General features: G+C 38.2%; 1 protein-coding gene across 3 annotated transcripts; it reads right to left on the bottom strand.

Annotated features, from left to right (window-relative positions):
• Window positions 1-600: 600 nt before the first annotated feature.
• On the bottom strand, window positions 601-12,579 carry LOC141788276 (WD repeat, SAM and U-box domain-containing protein 1-like). 3 transcript variants are annotated; one of them, XM_074667170.1, is made up of 13 exons: window positions 12,496-12,579; window positions 10,256-10,667; window positions 9,880-10,067; window positions 8,429-8,515; window positions 7,703-7,796; window positions 6,912-6,945; window positions 6,769-6,809; window positions 5,647-5,753; window positions 5,536-5,553; window positions 5,092-5,118; window positions 4,556-4,735; window positions 1,764-1,898; window positions 601-1,661 (listed from the first exon to the last, which is right to left on the bottom strand). In XM_074667170.1, exons 2-13 carry the CDS (start codon window positions 10,651-10,653, stop codon window positions 1,510-1,512), a joined length of 1,461 nt encoding a protein of 486 aa, XP_074523271.1. In that variant the 5' UTR covers window positions 10,654-10,667; window positions 12,496-12,579; the 3' UTR covers window positions 601-1,509. The 3 variants fall into 3 exon arrangements, with proteins under 3 accessions (XP_074523271.1, XP_074523272.1, XP_074523270.1); XM_074667169.1 differs by having other exon boundaries at window positions 608-1,661; window positions 12,477-12,579; XM_074667171.1 differs by lacking the exon at window positions 5,092-5,118 and having other exon boundaries at window positions 12,477-12,579.
• Window positions 12,580-14,002: the final 1,423 nt, after the last annotated feature.

The following is a 14,002-nucleotide window of genomic DNA, read 5'->3' as shown; positions in this document are numbered from 1 at the left end:
TCTCACATTTGCAGAGTTTCTTTGAGGTGATGTTTTAGTAGTACGGCTCATCCAGCTGTAAACCAAGTCTGTTCTGTTCTGTGCAGCCCTCAGACATTAACAGCTCATTGCTTTTTGGTTATTCAGTAAATAAAAGGTGTAAATTCCAAAGAAATGCACACAACTATAAAAGCTCTGAGCAGACGTGCATCCAAATACTTATTTCAAATGAGAGAAAATCTTGAAGGGTTTCTTTTACCAAGTTTTCATATTTTTTTGTTGTTATCTCAGGATAACAAAGCTTTTTTTCTTGTGATGACAGGATAATATTACCATGATTACAAAACTAAAAAAAAGCATAACAGGCTGATCACTGTGATAGACCAGGCCAGACTATGCTACTGTTGCCAACACTTATGAGTGGGATCATCAGATGCTAGGAAAGATACAGAAAAAAAAAAAAAAAAAAACTATTAGGAAGAAATAAATGCTTTGTAAAATATACCTTAATAAGGCGCGTTCACTGAATGTTGTGAAATTGAATGCTTTAATCACTTATTAGAATATTTATTAACCTTGAAAAATATGCTTGTGAATATAAAGTGTAACAAATAAAATATACAGATACATGTCTACTCAGGGCTTCTGTACAATATATTTAAGAGCCTCTCAGATGATTACTCTTAAAAAAAATTAAGAGGAATTTTTATTCATACATATCTTTAGGATGATTCTTAAAACAGTGCAAAAGATGCTACTTTAGTGAGAGTGAGAGTGGCTCAAAGTCAGAAATGTTAAAAATTAGTATCACAAATAATAAACATAAAAAGAACAACATGAGAAATGCTTCAAATCAGAAGCCTACAGATATTTTATCTTCGATAAACAAACCAACTTCCTGCTTTTCAGAAGAATGCATATAAAAGCATAAATAAAGAGGTTAAGCTTGTATTTTTTGGGCATAACTAACATGTGAGCCATCAGTTGCTTATTCTCTTACCCTGCAAGTTAAAGAGCAACATAATCAGTCATTTTGTTTTAAATCTTGTGAATATCAGACCAATATTTTCCTCATCAGCTAGTTTCTGTGTCTGGTTTCTGTTTGTTGCTGAGAGAGTAGTGTGTGTAGTTTAAATGTGGCACTAAAGGGACAGCTACAGAAGAATAAAGAGCGATAAGTTGCAGGTTGTGCAGCTGGACTGACCTGAAGCTGACTGTTGAGGTTTGTCTTAATAGCGATATTAATTGTAGTTGCTTCACATTCCTAATGAGGACAAAGGAGCACTCTTCTGGGATCCACATCATATACAAGCAGCTAATTAACAAGACAAGCTGGAAGTATGTTAAGACCTTTTCGTGCAGATACACTTAAGTGATCCTAACAAGTCAACATTTTGGCTTTATTTATGTAGAAGGCCTGAATGTGGCTAAAAATAAGAGTTGAAATGTTCTGGCATCCCTGTGAGCACATTTTCAGAACTCTGTCTGCAGACATGTTTGGGGCACTTAGTGTCAGAGGTTGTTCAGACTCTACTGGCTGGTCTTCCAGCGGCCGATGGCCATCTTCAGGGTGTGGTTGGGGGTGAGCAGAGTGGTCAGCAGGGGGAGGTTTGTCATAGGGCTGGAGCGGTTTTTGGTGTTGATCCAGCTCTCGATGGCTTCTCTTTCATACGAGTATCCATCTGTGGCAGAAAATTCACATAAACACAGGCAAATCTGTTCACCAGGCTAGTTTAAACTTATAGGATGTGTTGTTGTATGTAAATGATTTGATCTTTGCTCACCGGCAGCAATGACTGGCTCCCTCATCAGCTCTCTGGTGATGGGACACAGGAACTCATCAGGAGTGCCTGAACACACAGAGTCGCTCTTCAGCTCCTCCACCTTTCTCAGGAGTTTATTACGCAGGCCCACAGAGTCTATGTAAACACACAAACAAATAGTCCTTTTGAAAACTATCAACAAAACAAGAGCAACAAACGATAAGCAATCATAAGATGATGGAAGATTCTTAATAACTCTTATCAATCACGGTAATGAGCATCTCTTTTTCCTGATTCAAGCACTTTTCCCTCCTAAATGGTCAATCTGAGCTTGGTTTCCTGAACACATTAGGAGCAGAAACATCCCATTACTGTCTACTCGATTCAAAGTTAAGTACAAAATGTTACTGGAGTGCATTTTAGCTTGATTAGTGTTGCTTTAATAACACACTGTTTCAAACTATCCCCTCTGAGGCGGCAATGAGTAAACTTTAGCCAAACACAAACTCTTTGTAGACTCGACTTATTTTTTTGGCACACCCTGTTTCATTCTGTTGTGCTGCCTTTTGAGAAGGAACACAAACTTGACGGAACACAAACCTGATTGATTTCCCCTCTGCCTTTGAGAAGTATGCCTGTTTCTCCATCTTTCATAGCAGCACATAAAACATGCAGCACTCAGAACTGTTCCTGCAGTTAGTTCTGCTGAAAAGGTGGCACTCATGCTAGGTCGCTAAAAACAGAACAATGTGAACAGAAGCTGTCACGACACTGAAGCTGTGTAAACTGAGCAGTGATTGACAGTGACTGTGGGATGGGAATGACGGCATGGAGGAAAAAAACAAACATTTGCTGACAACTACATGACGAATACCGGCCTAGCTGGTCGACTGACAACAACAACACAGCACTCCTACGAAAGACTGATGCTTCTACTGATGCACTGAAAAATAACAAAAATACAGCAGAGGATGGATGGATGGATGGATAGATGGATGGATGGATGGATGGATGGATGGATGGATGGATGGATGGATGGATGGATGGATGGATGGATGGATGGATGGATGGATGGATGGATGATTAGTATGCAGTTCAGAAGGTGGGTAAGAAGATGGACTGATAGGGCATTGGAAGGTAGGTAAGTAGGTCTGTAAGAAGATAGGAAGACAAGAAGGAAGGTATAAAGACAAGTAGAAAGAAAGAAAGAAAGAAAGAAAGAAAGAAAGAAAGAAAGAAAGAAAGAAAGAAAGAAAGAAAGAAAGAAAGAAAGAAAGAAAGAAAGTAGATATGAAGGTTAGAGGGTTGTTAGATTGATAGATGGGTTTGTGGGTATAAAGATAGAAAGAAACTTAGAAAGAGAGGTTGACAGGCACAAGGTCATAAGGCTGGTAGGAAAAGAGATCGACAGGAAGGTCAAAGGACAGGTAGGCAGGTAGGTAGGTAGGTAGGAAGATAGTTGAGTTAGGAAGAGAGGTAGGTAGGTATTGAGGTAGTAAGGTTGGAAGCAGCAGGTTTTAGGATTAAATCCATACACTGCTAATAATCTTTGACACAAGTGGAAAGATCCAGAAATTCATTCGCTATAATACACACATACAAACATCTAGTTATAGAGCTAGAATGTCTATAAAACTAGAAGAGCACTCAGAGAGTGCAGACCTCCACCAAGCATTAGTCCTACTTTAATGTTATACTCCCTTTCAACAGACTGTCTGCTACAATTTGGCTGTAGGTTTATAGAATAATTTGTTACCTAACAATGTTTAAAATTATGATGACCCAGAACATATTTCATATTCTGGATCTTAGTATCCAGAATATTGCCAGGATCTGGATCGTACTTTTACATCTGTCAGAAATTATGGTGACCTTGTCTTGTATTATTTTGCAAAGCAATCCGACCATTTATCATGGAGTGGTATACACATACAGTGAAAACAGCCCTATCACACAATCATAAAGAATCCTTTAAAAAAATCCTAGATCCAGACGGTGATCTGGATCACCTCCAAAATTGAATCACTTATACCTTATCCCATTTTAAAGGTTTCCTGAAAATTTCATCAAGATCCGTTCTTTACTTTTTGAGCTATGTTGTTCACAGACAAACAAACACCTCCTTGGAGGAGGTAGTAAAAATAAGATTAAACTTAACAAAGTTGAGAGAGGTAGAGGCCTTATTGTGTAATATGGTACCAGAGGTACTAAACTATAAAGCAGTTTATTTATACATACAGGGATCAGAGAGGACACAGTTTTTATAGAGCATAGCTCAACTTCTCAAATGTCATCTAATGCTCAAAGATGAATCAGGTGTTACCTCAGACAGTAGTAACTGGTGTGAATCAGAATTCAAGTGGACTAAACCGAGAGTTAAAATTAAAGTCCTGAATCGTGATCTCCAAAAAGGCATTTGACACAAACTTTGATACATCCTAAAGCTGAATGGTATTAGGTGTAAACCACTTTTTCCCTCATGGGAAATTCTGTTTTGGTGATTGGATTATGTAACTAAGGAAGTGCCCCAGATTACAGTCAGAACTGCTGAGCCCAAAAGCTGAGTACTTTTACAGTCTAGCCTTGTATTATGTAACCTTATTGGGTAAAACCTATCAAATTCATTCATTACCTCATCCTCAGTTTGATTTGATGTTTCCTTTTATCCATGTCAACAGGTTGAAAAATCCTGACCAATGTATGTTCATGGTTATAAAACACCAGAATTGTTTTATTTTCTTGTTTTTAAGCTTGAGGGGAACAAAAGGACTGGAGACATTGCCTTCTGAGTGTGTGAAGTCCATTTTCCTCACCTATGTGCAGCTCTGACGCCAGCGTTTCCTTGGTGAGGCTCAGCAGCTCTGTCCCGTCAATGTCGTTGGCCCTGAATTTCTCCACCAATGCCCCGAGGCCTTCCTCCTCCAGCCACACCGACACGTCCTCCTGTGACCAATCCCCGACCAGCAGCTTCGATCTGCTCGCTGACGTTCTCCCTGGGAGAGAAAGCAAAGCAGTGGCTTTTTGACAGCTGCGACACCTTTTTGAAAAATGGCCACATAATCTCTGTTTTGGCATCATGCTGACTTACTATTGATCAGGGGGCTGGAGCTGGCACAGCTTGTGTACTAACATAAATAAATGTCTAGAGGTTTCCTAGATGTTTTCATTGGTACAAGATGGGACTAAGAGGTGTCAAAGAACATGTACTCTGCAAAGACAAATGCTCGACTAAACCTGGTCTTGGCACCTGATGCTTCACACCTTCTTGTGCACAAAATGTATGATTACTGGAGCCTCACTGCTGATTTTAACCGAAACAAACACACAGCATGGTATATTTTCTTTCTACCTTCATCTGATGTCAAAGCAGACCTCTCTGAAACACAAAAAATACAAGAAAAAGAAAACTGTAAACATGAGGAAAGAAATGCAATCTTTGAAACAACACTTGAGTCTGAAAGGTGATAAAGAGGAGAGAACAGTCTTGTTTACAACACCTGTGTCCTTCACCACAAGGTGACTCTAGTGTAACACGTGACATCGCAACAAACCATAGAATAAAGGCTTCAAGTGTGTGGGTGAAACTTCTGCAGAAGTTGTGTTTGAAAGAAAATAGACAGCATCTCTAAGGTTTTCTGGGCTTGCAGATAGGCGGCCATGTAGGGACAATAACTGTAGCAATAAAAGTCTCTTCTTTTGTTGCTTTTTGTGTATATTCTGTAATTTAAAGAAGCAAATCTCTCATCCTTTCAAGTGTGAAAAAAAAAACACAAGTAATAAAGATAGAACTAACCAGGCAGTGATTTCCCGTCTTTCCAGTGGTGCAGGAATAAGGGAGAAATAAAAACACGTAAACGAGATGTAAGTAATCACAAAACTGTGGATGAAGATGTTTGTTTCCTACCACGGCCTCTGCATCCGTCCTCCAGCCTCCAGATATTTACAGTCTTATCCATGGAGCCTGTAGCGATGATTGGCGCAGTCGGAGAGAAGGCACACGCTGTCACATACCTGCAAAGGACAGTGATCCCATGAATGACGGCTGTGAACAAAGAGGTGTGACTTTCTCTGTGTAACATCAGACGAGACAAAAATAGCAATGTTTTCAAAGAGATGCATCAACTGCAAGCAAACGGCTAGATCACAAGACAAAGTCAGAAGGAAGAATGACTTATTCCTAATCTGAAGCTGTTGTCAGGACACATTTAAGCATTTTAGCAACAGGGTATGAAAAGGTTCTTAAAGGGTTATAAGGTGGGCCCTCCTGCTCAACATCAGGCCCCATTATGCAGCAGTGAAGAAAATGTTCTCCATATAAGACTTAAAATCCAATTTTCAGTCCATTCAAGAAAATCAAGGCAACCTTAATGAGGACAGTCATCCTAAAACACACGCTGGAAGTCTTCAATGAGAGTTTATTAAAACATCATCCCCTGAAGTCTCTGAGAAGAACTGAGTGAAAGACGAGTCACTCTCATACTGTAATATGAACAAAGGAGTTTCCTGGGACTATTTCACAAGTGTTGTGATTCACTTTTTTTGTTGCCATTTATCCACTTTCTCTCAACTTGCTTCATCTTCCTCCACTTTAGTGAGTGATTTTTTTCAAATGACCTTTATTCACCCTGCTGAAAAGAAGCAAGCTTTCTGCCTTTCAATCACAGGTGGCTTGATGGACTTAAACAGCTTCTGAGTGTGATCATTCAGCTGTTGTTTGTATGTGAGTGGTGAGTAAGTGTGTGTGGCAAAAAATGATGATAGAAGTCCTACCTTTTTATTAAAAAAGAAAAGAAAAAATTTAGAGACTCTGATTCTACAGACGGTCAATGTTGTGTTGCTGCATCGTCTCATCTTATTCTACATGACAGATGCTGCCAATGTTCAACAGAAACAAGCAATCTGTGCAATTAAAACCAGCTTTTCATTGTCAAGGTGTCTGTGTTTACTAAGAAATATTTGCTTTGTCAGAAAATATCAAGCACACAAATATTTACCCCATGATTCATGATTCAAAATGAGTTTTTACCTCTCATGCTGGTTCAATGTGTAGAGTAGAACTGCATTGTTCTGAAAAATAAAGCATTAATGTTAGAATTAGGCTATTTTAAACAAGATAACAGAAAAAATCTGTGAATAATTAGTGACTGAGTTAACGTGAAAGGTTCTTACAGCATCATAAACTGCAACAGTTTTGTCCACAGAACTAAAAGATGTAAACAAGAAAAATAATGATTAATCTTCAGAAGTTCAAAAATCAGATTATTTGGTGCAGCATCTTCAGATCATACTCCTCTTATTGAGAAACAAAGCAATACATGTCCCCACCTAGTGGACATAACAGAGTACTGCATTCTCAAAATAAAGCAGTTAAACAATTTATGATTCACATCAGTGTCTTGATCTGAAAGATGAAAACATGGAGACTACTTTCATAGAGATCATGAGGCAGAGGTGGAATGTGAATTTAGATGTAGTGCTTGCTACTTTTGTGGCGTCATTGTAGAAAAATGACAAAAATACAACTAGAAATCAGGACTGTTGGAAATATTTTCTGTTAGTCGAATACGGAATACACAGGGGATTTTTTTATGTTTACTTCAATAGAAAACAACTCTGTTTAAGGTTCTGTTCAAAAATAGTAGCAAAACATTTAATACATTTTTTTTCTTAAATGTTGATGTTCTACTTGTTTGAGAAAATAATTGAAGCTTGAATCACACAAACAGAACTCGCAACATATGTTGTCTATTTTCTGTCAGTTTTTAAGAAACACTAAATTTGGAGGGTAATCTATGACAAGGTAGTTAATTGTACGATACATTTGCTAATAAAGTATGCATAGAAAGTGCTATTTTTCTGATATTTCTAAAAATTTCAACTTTGGGACCAACATTTAACAGAAATGCAGGTTTAAAAAAATACATTTCTGTCATGCTTCCTCATTTTCTTTAACACCCTACCCAGACACCAGTAGCTGTCCGTCTGAAGAGTATGCACAGGAGAGGACCGGAGCCGTCTGGCCAGTAAGTTTGTGCAGGAGCTGCATCTTGTGGCCTACAAAAGAGGTCAAGAACTCACTGACTGATCAAACAAAGTCGTCGGATATTCCCCCAGACTGACGTCAAACATGCAAGAGAGCCATGACACAGCTAGAGCTTCATTAATAGAGATTAAAGTGTAAAATGGGATTTTCTGATGGATTAGTAATAGCTGAAAGTTAGACTGTAATCTGCAAAATATGTGCAGAAGCACAAGCACTTGTTAGCATCGAGAAAATATGAAAACAGGCCAAAACTGCGTGCTACTCTGAGTTTTCCTTTCCTTTATCATACCTTTAAATAACATGTAACACAGATGGGGGGTATACCTCTAACAGCTGTGATCACACTAAACTTGATTAGCACAGAATTTGAAAATTCAACATTTAACTTTTGACTTGTTGACAGTCTACACAGCTGTAGCAGCATGAGTTTCTGAACACATGGCAGTGTTTAAATCATCCATTATTCAGAAAGTTAAAAAAAAACTCACATATAGCAGCAATGACATTTAAAGTCTTCACTTTGGCCACAGACAACAAAACAAGATCTGTTTTTATGGATAACCCCAGGTTATAGTCTTAGCTGATGTCACTTTAAAGATTTTCATTCAGCAGAGAGTGGGAAATTTGAGATGTGACATTTTACCTCCAGTGCTAAATTTGTTAATGGTCCAGATCTTCAGCTGACTGTCTTGACCACATGACGCAAGACGAAACTGCACGACTTGACCACCTAGAGACAAAAAAAAAAACACTCAAAGAGAAAAGCCTACACTGTGCCGTGCTAAACAAAATAAAACTGATGTCAATCTCCCTGGAACAAAAAGCGGCTTTGATGTAAAGTCACAGGGCCATGAAATGATTCTGCTTACAGTGAAATTAGAAGACGTTCAGGCAGAGCTGGGAGGGTTTTAGTGTGAATATCAACATAAGAGTAAAATTCATGCCTTTACCACAGGTTCATCTCTATAGGGGAGAATGTGTAAGCAGGTTTAAATGTTTTCTCATGATCATCAGTATGGGAATCAGTCCTCCATTTAACAAGTGGAGGCTGGAAATGTTTTTAGAAACAGTTTAACATTCTTCATGTTTTTACACCAGATGTTTCCTGGCTAAGTCTGAGTGTCTGTGTCTTTGTGTGTTCAAGGATTCTCCCTGGTGGTATGAAAAAATACAGGTAGAGTACAGTTTGAGCTGAGGCTGAAGTTTTAGAAATGGGACAGTCTGTTTTGCAATTTTGAGATATTTATTTCTTGAAAAAAACTGAAATGATAAAGCACAGGACTTGTTGATGTTTTAAAGGCTGCAGTTACAGTCGCTGCTTCTTTAACTCATCTTCAATAATTAAAATAATAAAAATGGCAAAATGTATACTTTACTTTTTATACTATTGAAAAGGAACTAGAAAAGCACTCAGAGAGCGCAGACCTCCACCAAGCATATTGTGATTGTCACGCAACACTTTAGTCGTACTTCAATGTTATTCTCCCTTTTAGCAGACTGTCTGCTACAATTTGGTGTTTGTTGCAGGTTTGTTTGATAATTTGTTACCTGACAATGTTTAAAATTATGATAACCCAGATCTTAGTATTCAGAATATTGCCAGGATCTGGATCGTACTTTTACATCTGTCAGAAATTATGGTGACCTTGTCTTGTATTTTTTTGCAAAGTAATCCGATCATTTATCATTGAGTTATATACACATATGGTGAAAACAGCCCTATCTCACAATCATAAAGAATCCTTTAAAAAATTCCTAGATCCAAACAGTAATCTGGATCACCTCTAAGATTTAATCACTTCTTCCTTATCCCATTTTGAATATTTCCTGAAAATTTCACCAAGATTTGTTTGTTACTTTTTGAGTTATGTTGCTCTCAGATAAACAAACAGACAGACAGACAAACCCCTAAAAAATACAACCTCCTTGGCGGAGGTAAATATACTGATTAATAATCTGCATTAATAATGAAATATTAGATGACACATTAACACAATTCTTTTTGGGCTTGTATTATTTTTTTCGACCAACAGTGACCACAAACACATCAGTGATCCATGTAACACAGGAAGTGGTTGAACTAATGATTCTCACCACTAAGGATGCTGGGAGCGAAGGTGCAGCAGGTGACCCCCAGGTCATGGGCGTTTTTCTCAGCGTGAAGCTGTCTCATATCTAAGTCCCAAAGACGTAGGTCTCCGTAAGTAGAGCCGGTCACAAACACCTGACTGCAGGGGCTGAAGGAGCAGGCTACCAGAGTGGTGTCATACACGGCTCCAGTCCTTCACAAACAACAACAACAACGCACAGCTGCATCAACGGGAACATCTGCCTCTGTTTATTTTCACTTTAAACCTCCCATTTTTGTTTAGAAGTGGATCAGCAATTAAAAGATTGTAATTTAATAATCAGCCCCCCCCAATCAATATATAATTTAATAACATCTGTAAAATATAATCATAAATCTCACCTGTGCAGCTGTTTAGAGGGGAAGTCCCACAAAGCCAGCGTCCCGTCAGATGCACCAGAGACCAGGTGTGCAGAGTCAGGAGACAGAGCACAGATCCTCACAGGACTGCGCCCAGGATGCTCGAGAACGGCCTCGATCTCACCAGAAACCATGGACCAAACCACTACGGTAGCATCAGTGGAGCAGGATGCGAGGAACTGCCCGCAAGGGCTGAAGCAACAGCAGTGGACACTGTAGCCGTGCCCTGACAGTGGAGAGAAGGGCAGCTCCGAGAAGTCCTGCGTTTTGTAAACCCTGAGTGTTTTGTCCCCTGAACATGTGGCGAGCAGGTTGCCAGAGAAGGCGCACCAGTTGACATCATCTCGATGGTCTTGCAAAGTGCAAATCAGAGTCGCCATTTCAGTGGCCGGTCCTGAAGTTCAAACAGAGGTAATGAGAAAATGTTACGCAAAGGGGAAGAGATTTAGTTATACTACAGCATTCCCACATGTCAACACACTGTTGCCTAAATCTGACCTTTGATGCAAATGTGAAGTCAAGGCTGAGGCTCAAAGGCCAAGTCCAGTTCAAAAGAAAAGGGTTAATAGTAAAAGTGTGAACTGTTAGCTGTGTAAGAAGAACCCAAACAAAGTCTGTCACCAATCTATAAATGAGCCATGCAAATATGCCAAGAATTAGCAGCTTCTATTTTTTCAAATTTAAGATATTTGTTGTTTTTTCCTCTATATTTTTAGAAATGTTAACTGAATACCTTTGATTTTTGGACTCTTCAAGTCAACATACATACTCATATTTTTTCATTTAAAATGTAAAAACTATTACATTATTGGTTGCAGGCCAACTCAAAATTATTTTTCTTGATGAGGGCTCAGGGAGTGGAGTAAAGATGAGACTATTATGCATGCACAAATAAATAGAAGTAGATTCTGCAATGAGGGGCTTCACAAAACAGACAAAACAGACACAAGAGAAGAGATGATGAAAAATGCACAATTCAAACAGAAATACTCCACACGGGAAAGGAAATTAAAAAGCAAAAGAGAAACAAGTTTGTCTTTAGGTGTTTTTAACAGCTTCAACAAAGCTTCCTCTGCCCTCTGGCAGGCTTTTCAAAAGATGTCTCCACTCCCCAGCCCCTTTTCCTCAGCTGGTGTTTAGTTGGGCTTTAAGGATGATGTTTACCAAGGGTAGGCCCTTCTGCCTCACAAACAATTTATTGGTCAGATATATGTACAAGTTTAAGACCTGAGCCCTGAGTCTCAAAACCTGTGTAGATTTGCAACTGCATTAAAATAAAAAACCTACTCAAAACATTCTGTTCAAAAAATTGATGAGGTCACGGCATAATAACCACCTGACTGGTTCATGACACATTGGAGGAGCAAACACCAAGATCTGCCTAACGCTTTGACCACTGACAGCTCCACAAAGGGTCAGTTGATCAGAGTGGAGGTGGTTTGTGGAGCAGGGAGCCTTAAAAAGACTGCAGCATGCGACTGAATTCAGGGTTTTCTAAAACACCAGTGTAAGAAAAATAGAAATTTGAGCTGCTGTACATCATGTTCAGGTGGTACAGTAGTACCAGAAGGACAGCATAAAGCAGAAACAACACTCCCTCTTTAAACATTAAAACAAAACAATTCAAAACAATACAAACAACAACAACAAAAACTTTCAACGTTCATTTATAGGGACATTATTTTCAAATGTGGAAAACCACAGTCAGAGTAGGTACCAGAAAAATCTTTAAATGATACTAGGAAAGACTTCATAATAAAAGTACATTGCTTTTATAGATTTAAACAGTGTCTCCAACTCTGCTCTCAAGATGAAAGCTAACTAGATTGTAAGTCACAGCAGCGTATAATGATACAGTGCTGTATGGTGTAAGCTTACAGTCTAAGTCCAACAATGTTTAGAGCTAAAAGGTGTAGCTGTAGTGAGTTCAGTAATAGAGGATGTACTACAAAAAAAAAAAATCAAATTTTTGACGTTTTAGTCAAGACGTTTAAACACAACAGGCTTAGTGAATCAACAGATTCAGAGAAACAGGCAGACAAATAAATAAATCTACAGGGAAGCATGACATCCTGTGCCAGTAGATACTGTTGTTAAGGCTCATGCGAACGATGTACAGGAGCCGAGATTAAACTTTCTTTGGTTGTACGGACCAATATGTTGAGATTAAAGTATCTAAAACACCAAAGACAAGAAAACTTACACATTTAATCCTTTGGTACCTTTTCTTCCTCTGTCGCGAGGTCCGTTGCCCCCCTCAGTTGTTTACTTCCGTATCCGACAGCTGACCACTGACGTAATGCGGATTACATCATTTCTCCGAAGACATGTGAATAGCGCTTCAGAAGTTTTAAGAAAAACCTCCGATATCAGATGTCAGTGTCTGTTTTTTAAAACATATTTATTAGGGTCCTGGCACAAAGGGAGATGATTTGGACACGAAAAAACTGAGGACACCTCCTAGCAGAGCGAGAAGGTGTACTCGTTTTTATTACTACTTCTATATTTTATTTTCAAACCTGATGCTGATGTCTGAGGATTGAATTCACTTCTAACACAAATATCTTTGTCATATCAGTCCAAGGAAAAACAAACTGCCGGTAGGGGACTTGTGATCGTTTTTATTTTAAGTACTTACACAACAGACCTTTTTCAGCTGTTATGAACTATCTTTTAGTGTTATTCATATTAATTCATTTTGTGGTTTTAAGCTTGTGCTCATATAAGTATGAAAGTACACTTTCAGACTGATCAAGCACATTTGGTAATCTTTTTGCACTTTAAAGTTCTTTTTAATCACTATTCAGAATTATAAGTCATGGAAATTTGTGTTGTTTTTTTTAGAATTTGTCTTACGATTCAATTCAATCTTTTTTAACCATTATTATTACTATTCTGTTATTGTTTACACTGTTTTTTTCCATTGTATAATTTCTATGCTTATTTTCAAGAGACTGAAACATCTTTTTGTTTTGTTAGAAGAAATCCATTATATCAGAAGTCATTAAAAAAATTCAGCTGTCCAACTTAAATAACACATGCCCCATGATACAATCTCCACCTTGAACCTGAACACAATATCACTGTTTTGCCTTTAAAGTACAACAGGCAACATTATCTAATTAAAAATTTGATTAAAATTAAAATGTACAGCTATGCCTGATGAATGATTAATTGTTTAATCCTGAATGGTCAAATATGCTATACTCCAGGCTCATGTTAGGACCTTAAACAGCTCCTAATTCAATGTGTAATTCATATTAGTTTAATATATTGCTGGTAAAACAAAACAAAAGAAACCTAATTTGAGAAAACTGTTCTTTTAGTTTTATTTCTTTTTTCTTTTTTTCATAAACACAAGTGTTTATTCTCTTGACAAGACACGTCACCAAATCCTGCTGATTTACCTCCCTCTAATGCAACCCTGTGTAACTCTGTGTCACCTCTTTTAATTGGTTAACTACCCTCTGTAGTGATGCCATGAAAAAATAACTATTCTATTACTGTTTCAGATTTTGGAGACTTGCTTCAAGTTTAAGTGGGGTACCACAGCTGATTTTTGCCATCCTTGAAAGTAAGGGAAATGGATCAACTCATTGTTGACACATGACAGCCCTAGACAGACAGATCATAATGTGTATTTCTGACTTGTCTATAAATCCCTGCCAATTTGGATTTGGATTTGAAGACAATCTGACCGAATCAGGATTAGCTTGCGTGTGATGACTA

Source organism: Halichoeres trimaculatus, unplaced genomic scaffold, assembly GCF_033239565.1.
Source record: "Halichoeres trimaculatus isolate MK-OKI-2021-1 unplaced genomic scaffold, fHalTri1.1 fHalTri1_scaffold_3, whole genome shotgun sequence".
Lineage (NCBI taxonomy): Eukaryota > Metazoa > Chordata > Actinopteri > Labriformes > Labridae > Halichoeres > Halichoeres trimaculatus.
The sequence above is the reverse complement of the archived record's forward strand: the minus strand, read 5'-3'. Positions and strand labels throughout refer to the sequence as shown.